General features: G+C 42.7%; 1 protein-coding gene across 2 annotated transcripts in view; it reads right to left on the reverse strand.

Annotated features, from left to right (window-relative positions):
* The window catches only part of SPOCK1 (SPARC (osteonectin), cwcv and kazal like domains proteoglycan 1), a 476,662-nt gene that overhangs the window by 287,687 nt on the left and 167,785 nt on the right, over positions 1-21,190 (reverse strand). Inside the window, exons 3-4 of one of the 2 annotated variants that reach the window (XM_030573317.1) lie at positions 10,343-10,351; positions 5,063-5,108 (exon numbers count right to left, since the gene is read on the reverse strand). In XM_030573317.1, the coding sequence (XP_030429177.1) occupies positions 5,063-5,108; positions 10,343-10,351 (55 nt within the window). The remainder of the gene's footprint in view (positions 1-5,062; positions 5,109-10,342; positions 10,352-21,190) is intronic. The other variant, XM_030573318.1, reaches the window with a different exon arrangement.

Raw genomic sequence — 21,190 nt, forward strand, 5'->3', positions numbered from 1 at the left:
AATCACTGGGGCACTGGAGGCAGATCTTTTTCATTGAGGGGCCTATTATTTTTGCCTTGGTTCATGAGAGCTGTACTTGTTTGACCATCAGATCAAGGCTCATTTATTTTCCTAGGTATTTTTTGTGGGGGAGGTATGAATAGCTGGCTACATGAGGGAGTATGTGTATTTACATATTGGAGATTGGTGAGAATTGGTTTTGTTCTTAGAACATCTGTACAGGCACTCAGAACACAGGATGGGTGTTTTTCAATAAATATGTTAAATTGAAAGGGATGTGAATACTTCACCCCACTCTGACCATTGAAAACCTAACTGAAAAATGTTAGATAAAAATGAGGAGTCTACAACTATTTTCCTTTTCTGAGAGAGACCGTAATGACACTCTCAAAGATAACTTACAGGCATTCTAAATTGTATTGTATTTATTGACTCAGAATGCCTGTAAGTTGCTCATAATTTTCCTTGTCCTGTCCTTAGGAAAACACTTCTGTTAATTGTCTGAGAATCCATTTTCTTATATAAACTTCCCAATTTATGAGGTCCTATTGCTGAATTGCTCAATCATTAATTTAAAGCATGGATACTAATTATAAGTCAGAATACAACAGCCACACTTGGGAGTCTGGAAAAGATGTGCAGAGTCACTCCAAAAGCCCTGCAAAGGGAACAATGCAGTCACAGCAGGGAGCAGCGAGATTAGAAGTTTGAAAGCAAACCCATTACAAACTCGAAGCAGGAAAAGTGACATAATTAAAATTCTAAGATCGCAAGAAGATCAGCATCACAGGAAATGCAAGAGAATGAAAAGTTTCAAATAATGCTGAGTAGGAACAGAAGCATGTGGAATATTTATATAAAGTCAAGTTATATGTAAATACAGAATTTAAAAGAAAACAAATTGATGGCTGATTTTTTTTTACAAATTGAGTTTAACTGTGTGTCCAACAATAAGTCTGTATAGTCTGCTCACACAAATAACATTATTGTCTGGGAAATCACAATGATTACACATCCATCTGACTACCTCTCCATCTAACTGGTCATTTGTAGTCAATGGGAGTTAAATTCACCTCTGCAAGGAGGGCCGCACAAGGTTTACTCACCACTTAAATCCTACTTAAGTCCTCAAAATAGGGCTTAGCTGATGTAATGGATTGTGCTGAATCTTCGGCACAGGGGTGAATTTTATCAGTATTGTGGTAACTGTGTGTATAATTAGACATTTCTAAATACGTGGCCCTAAGATTGCATCTGGAAAGCAAGATATGATCAATTCTAGGACACACAAGTAGCAGCAGAGAGACATTTTAAAAGACGCGATGATTCGGGAGGTTCTACAACTTAAGAGATATGATACCCAGTAATGAAACAATACTACTCAGAGAATCCTGCATCACATGGCCAGGAACACCTGGCCTCTGGAACAGGTTAATGATTTGTCTGAGATTTCGTAGCTGAAACACATTGGCCCTGATTCTCTTACTGGGTGGCTTGGTGCACAACAGTTGAAGGTTTACATTGCATTGTCCACTGGAAAAGTGAGCAGCTGACACAAAAACAGAGATGCCCTCTATGCAGTAGACTTCAGTACATGCTACCCACAGAACAGGCAATAGCTGGGTCCAGGTAAACATAAAAGACAGTGTCTCTTTGGGAAACTTAGTTGCCCTCTGTATTTCCCCAGAAAAAGCACATTTCAAAAAGGCTCAAGAACATAATGAAAAGCAACTGCAAGTAGCTTCACTCTATACCCTTTTGAGGTATAGGAGTGATTAGTGTCTCAGTGCCGGAGTCTTTTATATAATGGCAGGTCACCAAGACGCTGCCTTTCTGAATACGAGGTTCAGTGGATATATAATGATTACCAAGATAAAATAGAATCTTCTGATCTTAACTACACAGTGATGGCCTATTATCAATTTGCATTACTTTCATGACTGCCTTTTGAACAAATGGATTGTTATGGTTTCTTTGTTTCCGCTGCCCTTTACTGAACTGACATCAACTGTCAAGCACAGAACAGCTAACAATATCGTGGCTTTTAGTGTGTCCACTGACATTCTGCTGTGATTCTCCAGGACAAATGTCTTCCAATACCAGGCCTACTCCCCAAAGAGTGCATTTTCTGTCTCCAAATGTCAACATGTCATCTGTGAGAACATTCTGCAGGTCATCGCTACTCCATATACCCATCTAGCAAGACATACAGGTTTCTTTTCCTGTTGCTTCTAGTCTATCATGCTGGCCATGTTACACAGAAAACTCATGGTTTTTTTTTTTTTCCTATCCCAGGATGCATGCCCTGGTGCACTGGTCTCCTTAGATTGCTGACCTGCTTGCTTAATGTTACCAGGTTTCTATCGGCAGGGACCAGGGTCGGTTGTGCAGTATCTTCTGTGACAGGCCCATCTGATTCCGAGTGCCCATATCCAGTGCTGCTGTGCACTAGTTGGCTCCTTCAATCCTTGCTGAATGCTGACCTATTTCAGTGCATAGCAGGGAGGACAGTCTTATGCAGGTCGCATCCTTTCTTTTCAGAACATGTTCTTTACCCCTGCCAGCTTCTGTACACTCAGGAGGACAATCAAGTTTTAAACAATCCTTGCGGTGCCAGTATGATTCAGTTGCTAATATTCACCTTTGGGTTATGGGTCATGTTTTCAAGCCCAAACCAAGATATTTTTGCACATAACCATTGTTGAAAGCTGCAGTGCAGAGTACTAAGGGATGGTGAATTGATAGAGGTTCCTTTGGTCAAGTAAGACACTATACTAAGGTATGGTTGTGCATGAAAATATTTTGATACAGAACCCATTTTTCACTGTATCTGATATTACATATTGAAATATCAGATATGAATAAAATTTGGCAGGAAACAGAAATTCCATTTCTTCCAACTTGCACTTTGTATTAGTGCTGCTTTCTCTTGGTAAGCGGAATGTGAGCAGCATGTTTTCTCAATTGAACACTAGAATTCAGTCAGTCATCTCAAGGTCTCCTTGTTTGTGCTTTTGTATTATTGCAACATACATATTTTCTCTCATTTGGCTGCTATTTTAGAGCTTGTCTACATGTGGAAATTTAATGGCATAATTATACCAGGATGACCTCCTATGTGGACACACTTATTCCAGAATAGAAGTATGCACACGGGGAGTTATACCAGCACGGCTCTAGCGGTGTCTGAGACAATGTGGGGGTTCTGTCTGTATCACTTCTGATTTGTGGATAATTTTATGAAACCGTATTGGATATGGATCCACCATAAATTAACAGGGTTGTGTCAAGTCCCTACCAGGCCAAAGACAATGGGGAGAGATTAGCACTAGATGTCATCTATTCAAAGTACAACAGCTTTGTTGTAGCTGGGAGAGGACACTTCCTACCCTTAGCTGAAGGGAGGGAAATTTGAGAGCCCTGGAAAAATACCAAAAGACTGAACAAAAGAAGCAGGTGACCCTAGCAGGAGTCTATAAAGGCATTCACGAGAAGGGGCGTTTGGGAGGGGAACATTTTGCACCAGATTAAGATGAGGAGGTTGCTGCAGAGGTGATACAGGCAAAGGGATGGCCTGCCTGACCTATAGAACACAGATGATCTCCCAAAGGAAGAGTGAGCTAGTGAAGGTCATTAATTTTAGGATATTTTATTGTTCTGCATAAAATGGACTCTCACATGCTTTTGCATGATTAAATATGAGCATAAAGATGTTACTGAGCAACACGTGTGTGTTGACTGCTTCACAACTACTGTGTGCCCCTGGGAGACTGAAATTGTAAACCAGAAGCTTCACAGATGCTGAGTGGAGTTCCAGGAGAGGGATGCATTTAAATATGGGGGAATCTGAAGGGTAAGTGTTGCATCCAGAGGGGCTAGGTGGATGGACTGTGGGTTACAACACTTGGAAGGGGGAGCTGACAGAAAGTGTGCACCCTGAGAGTGTGCCTAGGGACACCAAGATTGGGGCAGTGCCTGGATGCCGTTCAGGCTCCAGGAGCTTGAAACACCATAGGAATCCGAGCACAGAGGCTGGAATTCCCCTCACAGTAGCCCAGTGAGAGGCCAGAAAAGGGCACTTGCCAGGATCTGTGAAAATGTTATTACACCGATATCAATATGCTGCTACATTTCCCCAGTTAGGCCAGGTCTACACTACGGAGTTCAGTAGACACTTACGTCGACCTAACTCTAAGTATCTACACTACAGCGCTGCTCCCACCGATGCAAGTCCCCCACAATGCCGACCGAATAATCTCATCTCCACGAGAGGCATAGCGCTTAGGTCGATGTGGTTAGGGTGACACAGCATCTGTACAGACAATGCGTTACTTACATCACCTGTCAGCTCTGCACCCTGTCTGCTGGGCTCTCAGCTAGCTGGGAGTTCCATGGGGAGCTGAAAGCCAGGATTCAGGGCCCCCCGCCCCACTGTTAGGTTGGTGCAAGCACTCCTGGTGTGGACTGGTGACCACTGACAAAAGGAGGTTGACTTAAGTGAAGACAAGGCCTTAGACAAGCACCCATAGATGGTGGGAATATTGTCATGACTTAACTGACTGAGGCAAAGGAAGTGCAAATTATTTTAGGAGTCGTAGCTAGTACCAGTGTCTGAATCAGCAGCAAATATACAACAGCATCTTCGCTTGGGAACCAATTCTGCAGTCCATTCTCAGACTTAAAATGCCATGGAATGCAAGTAATAAGCACTTGAGTGTTAGACAATAAAAACAATTTAAGTTCCAAAAACAACCATTTAACTCAGTTTTCAACAACTGTTAATGTATGTTAAGTAACTCATTTTGGATGGCATTGTTAGATCTTGACTACCAGCTACAGTGCATCTTTCTAAGTATACACATTACCATCAAATGCAAACACGAAGGGAAGAGCACTGAAAAAATACAGTTGTAAAATATAAGGGTAAGTCAAACCCTCAGATTTAAGGTATCCCAAACTTTGAATAAATTTGAAGTGGGATCTAATTTTGCAGCACAGCCCACCTCTGACAGAGAAAGAGAAAGAAAGAGAGGTATATGCGTACATCATGAAATATTTTTACCTTGATCAAATGGTTTGTTTGGGTTCCAGTTTCTGAAATAATCATCCTAAATGGGGGGAAAAATAGGAAATTTAGAGAAAATGTAAGCAGTCTTTTTGTACAGTTTTACAAACAATACCTGCCTTCTCACTGCTCTCTGAAAATAAAATAAAAATTAAACAGATAAAACCATTAGCACGGTACATCATAAGATACAGACTGAACACAGTTTGGAAAATTAAAATGGAGAAAAGTTTATGGGATTTAGCATTTCACTTCAATGCTCTCTGCCAAAATTGTTTTTCCAAATCTGGATTTTCATCAAATAACTTCTGTAATCTCCAGATCATTTCCTAGCATCTCACAATACCATGGGACAACTTATGGCAATAATGTAGATAGTATGTTGTTTGGAGAACGCAGGATGTGCCAAATCAGGCTACTCCGATTACCACACACCAGTGTAAATCCAGAATAATTCCACTGATTTTAGTGCAACTACTCCAGATTTATCGTAGTGTAGTACATCACGATTTGACCTTAAACTCTGCACTTCAGAACAAACATCTAGTACCAATGATGTAATTGAACTATTTTCGTCCATGTTCCCATTATGATAGGAGTTTGTAATTCAGCTGTAAAAACATTATTCTGCAATGTGACTTATGGCTTTGTTTTGTATCTTCTGTAACTCAGATTCTCACATAATTTACAGCAGAAAACATAGGAAATAACTTACCAGAAGTCACTAGGGTATCTGTTTTCAAAAAGAAGTGCATACGAACCTTCTAGCAGAAAGCACAGAAAACCTCTTTCATGCATGTGCCCAAAGTGAATTTTTTGCTCCTAGCAAATGTTTATATGTTGGGTAAATTTATATCGCTCCAGCAGGCCACCATCTTAGGTCCTGAAGTATTTAGATTCAAACACAAGCTCCTTTATTTGGTTTCGGTATATTCCATATACCTCTCACATATCCTTCTTGAGCGGAAGTGATCAAAACTGAACAAAGAATTTGAGATGAGGGTGCACCATGGATTTATATAATGCTACTATAATTTGCATATTATTCTTTGTGCCTTTCTCACCCTTTGCACCTTCATAAGGGCTGCAACCTTCTTGCCTTGCATGCTAGCCTCACTCTATGACCTGGGTGGTTGTAGGGCTATAGTCTCCTTTGGGGTCATCTTGCACCCTTAGAGGAGGATGGATGAGGGTCTCCTGTGTTCAGCAAGCACTGGGGATGCAATTCTGCCTGGCTCTTACATTGACTATATTACTGGAGAGTGGAATAGGGCTTCCTGTGCCATCCCATTTGCACACCCACATATAGGTAAGTAACTCTGGCCCAAAGGCTGTAAAGGACATACCCAGTAGCAGTTTCAGCAAAGATGATTATTTATAATTTATTTTAGGCATCAAAAGCATTCTAGGCTTTTTCTTCAAAAGGACAGGATCTGGCACCAAGAATGGAGACTCAGCCTTGCCTTTGAATTCCTTAGCTTTGTTATTCTGAAAATCTTATTTTCGTACAATGTTTTGTAATTGATTATGCTTTGCTGCTGGATTTACCAAGCATTAGTCACTTTTGATTAATGAGACTTTTTCTAGTAGCAGAATATTCTCTTTTTCCTACTTACAATTTTCTAAGTGTTCATTTTGCTGCCTTTTTTTTTAAAGCAACAGAAACTCTTTATTAATTCATAGCACACAAAAGATTTCTTATGCTGCTGGCACATGGAACCAGTTCTGAAATCAGGAGTGGAGGATAAAATGATGTACAAAATGAAAATGAAAATGTACAGGCACTTAATAAGGATTTTAGCTTAACTTCAGTGTTATATGAACATTTTACTGCAAACACATCTTGTGCTTAATAAGGTGCAAAATATAGAATTTTTTAAACCCATGTCTAGTCCATCTTCCAATCCTACTTGTCTTTCTTAAAAAAAAAGAAAGAAAAGCTGAAATAATTGTTTTAGAACATTCATGTCAAGACTTCATGCCAAAATAACATAGGAAAATACACATTGAAAAATAACCAAAAAAATAAAACCTACAAAAGAGAAGAAAACCTTTGAGTTTTGTTGGTGTGCTTTTTGCTTTGTTTTTAATAAAAGCTTTAATGACTTATAAAAGAGTAAAGAATTAGTACATGCAGCTTCAGAGAGACAACTGCTCAACTGTGAAGCAAAGCAATACAAAACAAAAGAAAACATAACACTACAGTTTCAGTCTGATGGCATTCAATTCTGGCTGAGCCAGGAGATGATTGGTATATTAAGAGTGAAATTATCCATTCATTTCTGTACAGAAGGCCCAGAAAAAAAGTTTAAGTCACATTTAAGTCCTACCTAAGATGATAATTTAAGTGATGCATTGACTTTGTGTTGGTTCTCTGCAGAGGAGTGAAATTCACCTTAAACTAATTTTCTATATGATTTTTGAAATCATATTTTTAGAACTACAAGACATTCTTAACTCTCACTGTATATGGGTCTTTCAAACTGCTGCCTTATTATTGCTACTTCCTACAACAAAGTCCAGTACACTGATATTAGGCCATTTAATGCCTCTCTGTGTAAAGAGACATCAAAACATGCAGAAATGTAGGTGATAGTTCTCTATGACAAGTTGTGGCACAGTCTGCAATTGAAGGTGACAAAATAAAAATATAACTGGAAATCAGATTGGCTAAAAAATTAATTCTAAACACAAAATAATGAATCAAAATATCAGAACTGCTGCACAGAAAGGCGTATAGTTTTGCAGCTTTTTTTTTAACCAGGATCGGTAGTAACATATGTGAATAGTTCTTCCAGTGTATGAAGATCAATTTCTGCACAACTGTATAGTACTAGTGGAGTTTTTAAGTGAGATCTACACTTCTCCACAGGACTAGAAAAGCCTGATCAGGCCCTGCCCATGATTCCATGCAGCTGTGTAACCTGCAGAAGCTTGTAATAGGTTTAACAGTGCATTACAGATGTTCATTATTTTTATCCCTAAACAACCTCTCTGTTGCTGAATGGAATATAGAGCAAGTGTGACTGCCACCATCTCGGTGAACATCAGTGGCTTAACAGGTGATCTCCAGAAAGTGCAAGTCTATATATCTGACGCTACAAAAGCTGAGCTCTGTAATAAATAATAATAATAAGAGACATACCTATCTCCTAGAACTGGAAGGGACCTTGAAAGGTCATTGAGTCCAGACCCCTGCCTTCACTAGCAGGACCAAGTACTGATTCTTGCCCCAGATCCCGATGTGGCCCCCCTCAAGGACTGAACTCACAACTCTGGGTTTAGCAGGCCAATGCTCAAACCACTGAGCTATCCCTGCCATCCCCAAGGTGCTTGGGCTAGCAGCCTGAATACATACCCAGATGATCAGGCAGGACTGTACTTGGGGTATGTAGCCACCAGTATTGCAATGTCCACACTGCTATTCTTAGGCAGTAGAGTTCAAGCAGAGCTAGCGCAGGTATGTCTACGTAAATTGGGAATCACATCTCCCAACTCAAATGTAGACATACCCTCAAAATGAAGAGGGACCAGAGCTGGAGGAAGTATCCACTGTACCCTTTTAAGGGATCCCATCTCCCACTCTTGCTTCTGCTCCCCCAGGATTCCTAGACACAATCTGGTGGGATATCCATAATCCTGCCAGGGACTGCCACTGAAACAAAGGGCCATTCTTTCCATTATTTTCCTTCTGTCCCTACCTCCCCTGCCTGCTCCCATTTCCCAAATGCTGCCTGCCCGACCCTCTCCTTCACCCCTAGCTAGGCATTGGCAGGGGCATTAAGAGCAGCGGGAAGAGTCTCCTTGTGTCCTCAGTGCAGGTGGCTAGTACCACAGTGCTCCTGGTGACTAACAGGCATAATTCAAGGAAATACTATTGCCAAGTCTTTTAACCCCTGGTGGATGGCTGAGATTCCAGCAGTGATGTAGGAATACATAACAAGAATGCCAGACATGCTGTCATGTCCACTGCATAACACTTTGCAGTTTTGCTTACACTACCTTTTGCTGCATCTTTTCAAAGAAGCAATTGGATGCACCTTACTATTGGTCCTTTAGGTATGTCTACACTGCAATTAAAAACCTGTGGCTGGCCCTCGTGCCAGCTGACTCAGGCTCACAGGGCTCGGCTAAGGAGCTGTTTAATAGTGGCGCAGATGTTCAGACTTGGGATGGAGCCCAGGGTCTAGGACCCTGAGAGATGGGAGGGTCCCAGAACTCGGGTTGCAGCCTGAAACCAAGTGTCTGCACTGCAATTAAACAGCCTTGTGAGTCCAGGCTCTGTGAGCCTGAATCAGCTGGCACAGGCCAGCCGCGAGTGTCTAACTGCAGTGTAGACATACCCTTAGACTACCACATGGAAATTTGTCCTGTCTGCCAGCATGCGTGCAACAGTGGATAGATCTCCTTCCGCTTTCTGTGTTGGTCAGGTCAGAATTCAGCCTGAAGTCGGCAGTACAGCGGATAGGAAAATGGATATATTTCCATGGAAAGTTTCATGGAATTTTTCCCCCTCCATTTTTCATCAATATTTCTTGACCAGCTCTACTGAGCAGATAGACAAGATATCAGCTTCCTGTTTCTTCAGTGATTTTTAATTTATTCTTCTTGTAAATGGACCGATCTGGTCAAGAGACTGCTCACTGCAACAAAAATAAGTTTAGTCACAAGCTGGAAACTCACCTATTTTATTTAACGACATCATAACAGAGTGTGGGGGAGGAGGAGGCCAGGAACTCCCTCTGACTAATCAGGAAGTAAAGGATGCGGAGAACATGGCTCAATCCCCATAATATTCTGAATCACCCAGTTAACCTTATTATAGTCCCTTTACTACAATTTTATTAAACAACTATTTTAAAATAATTATAATATAAGCCTATTACAAACTGGATGAAACAATTACAAAAAAGTCACAATTTTCTGTTTTTAAAACAGCATTTGCTAAATACATTCAGCACTTCTGAGCGGAATCATGATTTAAAAAAATTACACGTCATTTACTCTTTATATGAGCAATTCAGCATGAAAACACAGGTAATGACTGAATCCGACTTGAACTGTAATTAATGAGTAAAGAAAGCAATAACTATACCATTCATATGCATTTGATAAATTGAATCTACTGGATGTACAATTGGGGGGGGGGAAGTAACCTGGGAGCTAAAACACATTAATAATGGATATTGACAGTTTAGAATATAATATACATTGTATTGTTACAAATTCTATTATTCATTTTGAAGCTATTTAGAAATTAAAAAGTGAAAAACCTACCTCAACTTCCTGCATACGTAAGCATTATAAATGAGAAAAAATAAATAAAAGAATGAAATCAAACAATACAAAAGAACGTTAACATTTTCCACTTTGCCCCCCTTCTCTCCTCCAAGCACATTTTAAAAGTATAATCACTAGGCTCAGGAGACCCTAACCTTCAAATGACATCTGTCTATTTTACGTTTTTGACAGGCTTCTAGCATCCTTTGCCAGTCAGAATTTAGTTATTTTGTCAGCTGGCCTAGTGACAATTTGCAAACAAGTTATTCGTCCCAAAAAAGATTGGAAACCCAAAGAACCGTTTCCTTTTGGCTGAAAAAACAAAGGCATGGGTTGTTTCCCCACTCCCTCCCATCACCCTGCACCATAGCTAATCATTGATTTAAAAAAAAACTGTTTTCATTCAACTCCGTAACAATTTAAAATATAATTTGATAATTGATAGATTCAATAGTAAAAGCAAAACTGAACATGTTTCCATCCTTTAATGAGAATAGAATTCTCTGAGGTCATGAACCTACAACAGATGTTTTTTTCTACAGCAATATTTTTGCAAGACGACAATTCCTTCCCCAAAGTCTGTGCTCATATTCACTTTCACCACATTAAAAGTATCCTGCTATGCATGGAATTCTCACTAATAGGAGTTTTGCCTATGGATCTATGGCAGGATAGGAAACTCAGTCAATCCTTTAAGTAAATTAGAGTAAAATTCAACTCATTTCAAAGGGCCTGCACATCACTTAAATCCTGTAATAAGATTTTCAGTGGAAATTAAATGGTACATTGGATCTTGTGTAGGATCTCTGCACAGGGACTTATCTGACCAGCTAGTGAGTCCATATTCAGTTGTATTAAGGTGTCATACAGCGACTCACAGTACTTTATTGATATATTACACAGTAAAAATCAGATTGTCACCCTTATTCACACTGAGGTACTCACTATGGGTAGTCCCATTAATTTCACTGGCACTACTTGTACAGCAAGGTACCAGTCAATATAACTAAGGACATCAGAACTGGACCCTAAGCTACAGTCCCTGTTTATGATGTTTGAGGTCAATATTTAAAAAAAAAATTGAATATCAGGGTTGGAAGGGACCTCAGGAGATCATCTAGTCCAACCCCCTGCTCAAAGCAGGAACAATCCCCAAGCAGGACCAATCTAATAGTAGCAGGATAATTGAGAGCCCAGTAAAACACTAAAGCCCTTTCTCAATCAATCGTTTCAGAGTAAAGAAGCGATCTATACACAACCTTTTCAGTCTAAAGCCTGCTTGCTCAGTATGTAGTTTTTCCATCTATGACTACCCTGTCCAATAGTACATTACAGAACACTCTTCCGGGTGCCTGGCACTGCTCTCTCTTGGACTAATCCTGGAGAAATGAATTCTGTGGAAGCTTTGAGGACTGATCTCACTAGCCTCAGGATCAGCCCCTTTGGACAGCTTCCCTCCAGTTTCTGAGGTTTCCTCCTTGCAAAAAACTAGTATATGCCCAGGGCAGATACAAGTAAGGCAAATAAATTGTTCCTGCCCCCGACTCATAGAAAGACTCATGCTTGTATGACAATTCTTAGCATTCTTAAATTTACGTAAATTGTAAGCTCTTTGGGACAGGGCCATCTTTTGTTGTATTAGTACAGCACCTAGCATAATGGGGTCCGAGACTGAGGCGGCTAGGCATTACCACACTACATATAAGAAATAACAACAGTAATAAGCTGAGCCGTGTAGATAAGCAAGTATGCACTGCAAGGCTCTTGCATTAGTTCTCTGTTGGATTTTTACTACTCTGTTCTGGGTGATCAAGAGATGAGATGAAACTCATTTTAAAATTATTTAAAGCCTTTTCACAGTATCTCACATAATACATTTTTTTTTGCTAACAAGAGAGAAATATTCTTTTATTATTCACCATGTATGTGTCAAATGTAGCCAACTCAGATTGATACTACTACCAACAAAGTGTATAACTGTATTTTCAATCAAGTACTCAAAAAGATATAGCAAAAAAATTCTAGTTTAACTCTCACAAAATCCTCTTTATCTCATTTCTAACAGATATTCTTAGAGGTTCCCACCCACATTCATCAACATTTAACTCAAGGACACAGAATACATAGGATAATCGAGCCTTAAAGTAAAAATTGTGTTTGTACACTAACTGAGCTTAAAGGCAGTTTCTTTGATCTTTTCCCTGGAGACCACACAATTTTCAGTCACACAGTGCATCATGAAACCATCTCAGGAAAGAACAAATATACTGTGACAGAATGAATTTATCGCCACTTCTAAAAGGGGGATATGGAAATTGCCAGCTATTTCATTATCCATCTAGATGAAATATTGAAAGAGACAACAAAAATAGGATACTGGCAGAACTTTTCAGAAATCTTGTCAGCTAGGTTTTGATTTACAGAACTAAACTTTGAAGCAGAAGAGGTTTTGATCCAGTGTCCTCTTAGTCAGATCAGAAAAGTCCAAGGATGGGAATCACCTCTTCAGACCAATACATTCCCAGTTGTTGCAGGAAACAGTATGGCTAATTCTGCAAGTGACACACACTGAGTCATATTCCCCCTCACCAGGATGACTGCAAGCTTGCAAAACTAACAAAGTAAAAACAAACAAGCCAATTGGCTTTCGCCTCCTCAGGACTTCAAATGTATGCAATGAGGCATCCACGAAGCTAACCAATTTCCTCCTGTTACTTTTTTGGTTTAGTTATTCCCTAACCTTGGCATTTCCAAAGAGTTAATGAAGATGGCTGTCAGTAATGCAAAGGCATTTCCTATAGATTTTTCGCTAATTTGTCTAAAAGCAGCTTTCACAGGATGCTCCTATTTATAAATAGTGAGGCCGTTATCTAAATGGATGCATAAATCTTTATGTTTTGTCAGAAGAATTGCACTTATCAGTTACTTCTCTGAATCTAGCAGAAATGAGATGTTGACTGAAGAAACGGCACAGAAAATCCTCCTCAGCCTGTCTCATTCACAGATCTGGAGAACTGCAACACTGATCTGAAGCTTGTTTTGGTCTCTACCCCAAGCCCTGAGAAGAGTACACAATAAATGAAACAAAGCCTGTTGCACAGCAATCATTAAACCATAGATGCAGCTATTCCTCTGGAGAAGTATAAAAACAGGGTTTCATTCTGAGATGTACTGGATACCTCCTGTGAGGTAATGAGCACCCTCAACTCCCACTGGAACCAAGAAAGTCTGAGGTTCTTAAGTACCTGGACAAAAACTGGGGCAATAGACTTTATTAACACTGGTGTGCAGCCTGGTTAGTGTTTTTCTCTTCCACCTTAGACCAATCATTAAACCTCTTACCCTCATAAAGAACATTAGGGAAGGATGGTAATTACTACCTCATTGCTCTTTTAAAATTAGCTCTAGGAAGAGACAGCTGCACTTTTTTGCTTTCCTCTACCTCCTGCTACAGAAGATCATTCCAACATCGAGCAGTTTGAAAGCACCAGCTGCTGCTTCTTCCTAAAGTTAATCTAGCCCGTATCATAAACATCTCCCCAAGGCCTATTGCCCATTTTAAGCAAATAGTTTGTGTCAGCAAATTACACACTTATATTTATTTATTTATGTAAGAGGGGGAGAAAATATTTTACACCTCTGGTCCTGCTGTGAATAGCGATTTCCCAATGGTAACCAGTACCCAAAGTATGCATTAATCTCAAGAAGTGATTCAAAATTTCTCTGCACAGTAAGACTTTTCTAGCCACTTCTGGGCTTCTCTTTCCTGGGAAATGGGAATATGCATCCAACCAGGATGGTTTTACTTAGCAAATGGGTAGTGTATTCCACTGCAGATTTTTCATTTCATCTTTGGCAGAAGAAACCTTTGAAACACCTAGTGATAAATTTCACAGGAAAACCTGGAGTCTAGGGGATCTACTTCTGTACCTGGCAACATAAAGTGATAGAAATGTATGAAGAATTGTTCAGACTAGAACAGTATCATGTACAGTGAAAGTAGAGAGGTGCTGAGGCGTATATAAAGTACTGATGTTTAGTCACTAATAAAAGTTTAAAGACAGCCTTGGCTTAGAATAAAAAAAAGGCTTGTTTAAAAGGGCTTGCATTTGATTATAAAAAGAACTAACTAAGAATGTGTACACAAACAGAGCATCTCACCACAGCACTGTGACTATGAATACTTCTTCACCAAACCTCCACACACATTTAGGATGTAAACCTTCAGTTTCTGAGACTTGTTTACATTTTCTGCATTACTTATTCAGTTATAGGTGATGTGCAAAGAATATTGTGTTAAGTGGACTTGTGCCCTGCTTTGCTATGATGAAGAAGAGATGACCCGAGTTATTTGGGAAGTTTTTGGGGGCAGGGCAGGTGTGGTGTGTGTGTTTGTTTCACTTTAGAAATAATTCAGGAATGCCAATGCATCTAATCTCTAGTTTCAATAGGTCTCAGGGGGGTTTATTTTAAGCTTTAACACCTTAATTCAAGGTACAAGGGTAACAAACCTTCCTTTACCCAGAATATTAATTATTCATTACTGTTAAATAGGCATCAATAAAAACAAAGAAAATATCATGGAAACAATCCGACTAAAAATCCCTTCCCCTCTCAGTTCTCAACTTTTACTCTCTTGGCTCTTCTGGCATCACCATTTCGCAAATCCGCCAGTCTTCAGAGACTGTTCTATAATTTCTAATGTTAAAACACAGCCAAGTGGGGGGGGAAAACCCTCTCTTTTGAGAAACTTTTCACGCCTTGTTTATCCATCATAAAGAAGCCCAAAAGGGCAAAAGCCCAATTTTATTTTTCTTGTAGGTCATCTTTAATAGAGTAACTTTACAAGCAACTCCTCTTATTCCTGCCTGAACTTTTCATCTAGTTAGCATCTACTGAAGGGCCTACTTTCCCATTCAAGAATGAAAATAACTCCTATTGACATTCTTCACATCTTGGCGTGCCCTGGCTTGAGCTGTAGTCTGGTCAGCTAACACAAGCCAGGGCTAGTCAGACCAGGGAAATACTTGGAAGGAACTACTAAGTTCCCCAAAAGGAGATGCTGGTGCTTTAGGAAGTGGAGCTTTCTCCTCTGCCCCATCAAGACATGTGCGTGTGCGGGGGCAGCACTGTGTTAGTGGAGATGCCATCTTTCATATCAGATGTAAAAGCAAAGCCTCGCAGGATATGCAAGAACAGGCTTATGGTCTTACCTCCTTACAGTGCAGATAAGAACATGTATCTTAGCTCCTCCGCCACAACCAAAGAGGGTCATCTCCTTAGCAGAACTGGTTAGTCATATTAATTTCATTTATCTCCGGTGGGGGATAGGATGCCGTGAGATATGGACACAGACTTGTGATGCTGTGCCAAGCTCATCAGGTTCATAACATGTTGCTGCAGGGGAAGGAGTTGGAAGGAAGGAAGAAGATTGGGACAAGGGATGGGAGTGGGACCAGAGAATTTGCAGCTTTGCGGGTTCTCCCCATCCACCAGGGAGTGTATATTTGTGTGTGCCTCACCCTCACCCTGCTGTAGTAGCCATGGCATGTCTCCGCTGCTGCTCTGCAACCTGGTACAAGAATTCCTTCTCCCTGGCCCCTGGAAAGCAGCTTGCATTACAGCCAGGACACACTGGCTGCACCACACAGGAAGAGGGATATTGCCTAGAAAGCAGTAGTTGCCTATCTCTGGAGACTACTTCTAACAACGTTTTATGCTAACAGGTGGTATAATGATGATTTGTCCATTTCTACTGCAATGGAATCGCCTCAGGCAGTCAGATCCTGTTTCACTCTGTATAGGGATGCCAGACAGTTACTGACCCCTGGCTGCACTCCCAGGCTCCAGCTCTCCCATTTACACTAGTGTTATCAGGGAGTTTTGGCCTCACTTTTCTGATTTGTATAATCACACTCTGGTTATTTCTCAGTAATTACTGTGTGTTTATGCAAAATTCTCTTCTCGACCAGCTGCTGTTTCCAGAAGTCCTCATCCGTTTTCCACATCAAAAATAGCTTCCCCTGCTTCTGAATCCCTAGCCCAAGTAGTAAATGCAATCCCATTTTATATTAGTTACCCAGAAGTGTTATTGTTTGAGCATGTGGGAGGGAAGCAGTGGTGATAAACAGGAGAATGGCTAAGGAGGAGCAGAGGAAAATGTCTGAGAAGACTGAAGTTCAGTACAGTGACAGGAACGTGGGATTGAACTGAATGACAGCTTTCTGATTCAAAAGATGAAGTGTAAGCACCAAAGCTTTCAGATACTGTGTCATTCTGCTGCAGCACCACAAATGACTAAAAAGCCCAATTTTCAAGCTATAGTCCTTGCCAAAGATAATGCAGACATAAGGCAAAGGAATTTAAAGCAGCCATATTTTATTGGGGGCACATTAATGGAGATCTGAGAGAAAGCGCCGGTCCAGGGCAGAGGAGATTTATAGTAGCCAAGCAAGTGAGATCAGAATCAGGGCCAAAAGTGTTTTGATCTCACTGACACACTCATCTGCTTTGCTACTATTAAACTGTGCAGAGCTGCCTCAAAGCCAGTGGATCGGGCCCATGTAGAGCTGCCACAGCAGTTCTCATGATAATCTCCTCCCACCATCTGCTGTAGGGGGAAGTGTCTGGAGAACAGCAGGTATAGCTGAGGGCAGCACAGCAATCCCCAGCTGCTAGAACAGTGCCTGGAAACAGTTAGCAGCTAGTGCAATATAGCATAGTTTTCAGGCCCAAAAGTGAGCGAGATGTTGACCGTGGGACTGCAAAGTTTACCTAAAGCCACTGCAGCCCCTCCACCTCTGATCTTGCCTCATGCACAGTTCAGCCAAGGCAGCAAATCTGGCCCACAGAGTCTTGCGTATCTAACAAATTGCAGTCTAACCTCACTTTACAAAAACAACCCCAGCATCAGCTGGTGTAAACTGAAGGCAATGGAGCTAAGCTGATTGACACTAGCTAAGAATCTGGCCCAGCGTTATTTTCTATTGCAACCTTTGACATATAAGCTCATTATTAATTTATCAAAACGCTTGCCTTTACATTTCAAGTTGCTTGGTAGTGAATATTAGTAGATTCTAGCCATCTAGTGGTTCTGTATAAAGGGAAACGTGTTGTGTACAAATCCAGTTCTTATAGAGTCCAAAATAGGTGATATACTCAAAACATACATCAGAATGAAAGCTATTTTCCAGTTCTTAAATTTTATTCAAAGAATTCAATGACATTCCTAGACAACACATGTTCTGACAGATAGCCGAAAAGCCAAAACATTACATTTAAAGGTTATGTAAGCTACCAGGGAAAATGACTTCACTTTAGATATCCTCATTACTTTGAGAGTTCATTTGCCGTAACAAGTTATGACAGATTCCCCAGCTCTTTGTATCTGAACATTTTTGCTTTTGTATTTGGAGAATTACATATCCATTCTGACTCTTTTAAAACCCTACTATAGTCAATACCAGGGGAAAGATTGCTCATGGTAATGACATACATAGACAAATGTCTTGTTTTGCATTATGAAAAAACTTCAGAGTTCAACACATATTGACTGGTGTGGTTTTTAAATTTATAATTGTGGGAATGAATAATCTGAGTCTGAGTGAAAATAAGCAAGCTCCAGATTGCAAAATTCTCTGGACTTAACATTATGAACAAAATTGTAATTATACTCTTTCCAGACCTACACATCCCAGTGGTTAGAATCTATAGACAAACAAAAAGTAGACGAATAAAACCCAGCTGATCTCACTTTGATATGTAGTGACACACATTTCTGAGAAATGAGGAGACAGTTAAAATAGTGATTGTCACAAGTCTTCAGAAATACTTCTTTCAATGAATAACTACAGATGGGGTGATGCACTCAGGCCAGAAGGATATGAGGGTAGTCGCCCGCCCACTGATAAGGATCTCCCCCCAGCCTAAGGGGAGGATCCACAGATCTGTGATACCAAATAAGTATGAGGGACAACCAATGAAAAAAACCAGGATCGGGAGTGAGGTCATAGGGCTAAACGAAGGGAACCTGATGGGGACACAAAGCAGAGAACCCCGGACAATGCCCACTACTCCTCAAAGGCATCAAGGGAGCCAGAGGATGCTGCCCAGAGAATACGTGAACGGATGAAAGAAGGAAAAACGGCCCCACAGTTGCAGGCCCCTCCATCTGCCAACTTCCCCTCTGTTGTGTTATGAATGGCCACCTTGGCCATAGCGAGGAGGAGGTTGACAAGGTGGTCCTGTGACTTCATGGGGCCTTGGATTGTATGCACAGAGAAATAAATGTGGGGAGAATTGCAGCCAGAACCTCAATAAGAGGTTCTGGAGGAGCTGGAAAAGGGGCTGCAGCCTGGCGCACTGAAGGTACATGTGCGCCAGGTCTCCCTCATGCCGCAGAAGGGACAGGTGTCAGGGACAGTGGTAAACTGTGCCAAGTACATGCCCATGCTCACAGCTCCATGCAGAAGACACCAGCTGATATCCCTGGCAGGCCGCGGGACTAAGGTGGAATAGAAACTGGCCCACCAGGATTCCCCACTGGCCGCTGCTGGTAAAAGGTCCCACCACTTGGTGTTTGGGCGGGACACGAGGGTGGGGTAGTGAAGCGTGTGCAGCACAAGTGTGTACAGATGGTCCCATGGCATGGTTTGGAAATGAACTGGCTGCATGACATGAAGCCGGCTAAAGTATGCAGGTGGAAAGTCTGGGAAGGCTCACGGGCCAGGGGGCTGATGGAAAGGTCCAGAGGACCCGGAGTGAGGGGCGGGCGGGGCTCACCGTCTGGCAGGACCCGCTTGAGGAAGAATCGAGAGGTGGGAGGTAGGGCTGCCTCCACCTTCTGGAGTACGCGCCGGGGGGTCGTAAGGGTGGAGAGCCCCAAGCACTGACAGAGCGCCTGGGGATCTACCTAACTCCCCAGGTCGTAATCCAGGATGTCTCCGATCTTGGTGACTCCTGCCAGGACCAATCTCTGGCACATCGAGGAGGACTCCGCCACCTGCACACGAAGATGGAAATTTTGTAACAGGGGCTCCGCGAGATCTACCCCCTAAGTGGCTGCAAAGGACCTGGTTGCTGAAACCAGCCTCCAGATCTGGAGGAGGTCCTAGTAGAAGATCGGCAGCTCAGAGAGGTCTCGCAGAAGACCTCTCGGATGGAGAAAAAAGAGCTGCCGGTCGTATTGGAACCCTCGCAGGCGGCAGAGGAAGGCGTGCGCCAACGTGCTCCATGCCGAGCCACCTGCACTATAAAAGGAGTCTCTGCAGAGCCTGGAGGTGGAAGACATGAACCTGCGTGTGCATGCATGTCAGGCCCTGTCCGCCCTCCTCCAAGGGGAGATGGAGAACCGCCGCAGAGACCCAGTGCAGTCCCGGCCAAAAAAACCCCAGAACCAACCTCTGGAGATTGGCCAGGAACACCGGGGCACACGGTGTTGAGTCAGTGCCAGAACATGGACAGGACCAGTTGGTTAAGCACCAGCACTCTCCCCCGGAGGGAGAGGCACCGGAGCAGTCCCGTCCAGCTCCGCAACCTCCCAGTCATCCTGCTTTCTAAACCGTGCCAGTTCTCCGGCAGAGATGGATGCGTGGCCAAGAAATAAAACGCCAAGATAGAGCAGTCTGCCACCCGTCCACGACCACCAGGCCAAAGCTCTTGACCCAGCTGACCCGGGCAGAGGAGGCTACCGAATAAACAGTTTGACAAGCCTCCACCCGCACCAGGTCATCTGGGTTCTGGACCACAAGGAGCACGTCGTCGGCATATGCTGTCAGAACCGGCTGCATCTCTGGCTCACGGAGCACCAATCCCGTCAGCCTCTTGCGAAGGAGACAAAGGAAGGGCTCAATGGCCAGAGTGTACAGCTGACCTGACAGCGGTCAGCCTTTAGGCACCCCTCGCCCGAAGCTGACAGGTGTGGTCAGGGTCCAGTTGAGCTTGACCAAACACTCTGTGGAGGCATACAACACCTGGAGAAACCCCAGAGTGCCCAGGAGATACCCGTGGTCCATCCAGTCGAACGCCTTCTCCTGATCCAGGGACAGGAGGGTGAACAGACCATCCCTACACCCAAGCTCCAAGAGATCCCAAACTAGATAAAGATTGTCAAAAATGGTACGGCCCAGGATGGTGTAGGTCTGGTCTGGATGGACCACGTCCGTCAGCACAGACCGCAGCCACAGCGAGATGGCTTTCGCCACGACCTTATAGTCTGTGCTGAGGAGCAAGACGGGACGCCAATTCTGGAGATCCAACTTCTTTGGCAATAAGGTGAACACCGCTCGCCTGCACGAGAGAGGGAGGACCCCGCTCTCCAAGGACTCGCCCCAGACGATGGCGAGGTCCAGGCAGAGGACGTCCCAGAACACGTGGTAGAACTCCATGGTCAGCCCATCCATGCCCAGAGATTTATTAGTGGGCATGAGAGGGAGGGCTTCCGAGAATTCGGCCAGAGTGAGAGGCAGCTCCAGTCGGTCTCAGTCGCCCATGCTGACCGTCGGGAGTCTGTCCCAAAGTGCTCTGCAGGCATCAGTGTCGGTTGGATCCGAGGAGAAAAGGCCAGTATAGAAGACTCTGGCCCTCTCGCGCATCTCCACCGGATCCACGAGGGGGGCGCCGTCCTCTGCCAAGAGGACGAGGACATGCTTTTTTGCCCCCCTCTTCTTCTCCAGGGCGTAGAAGAAGCGGGAGGCGCGATCCATCTCCCGTAGGAGATGGATGCGGGATCGTTCCCGGGCCCGAAGACTGTCAAGGGCCCGGAGCTCCTCCTGCTTCTCCCAGTGTGCTCCACAGAGGAGTAGATCTCCGGGGCTGGCAGCCAGATGCCTCTCCAGCTCCAATACC

This window comes from Gopherus evgoodei, chromosome 8 (genome assembly GCF_007399415.2).
Source record: "Gopherus evgoodei ecotype Sinaloan lineage chromosome 8, rGopEvg1_v1.p, whole genome shotgun sequence".
Lineage (NCBI taxonomy): Eukaryota > Metazoa > Chordata > Testudines > Testudinidae > Gopherus > Gopherus evgoodei.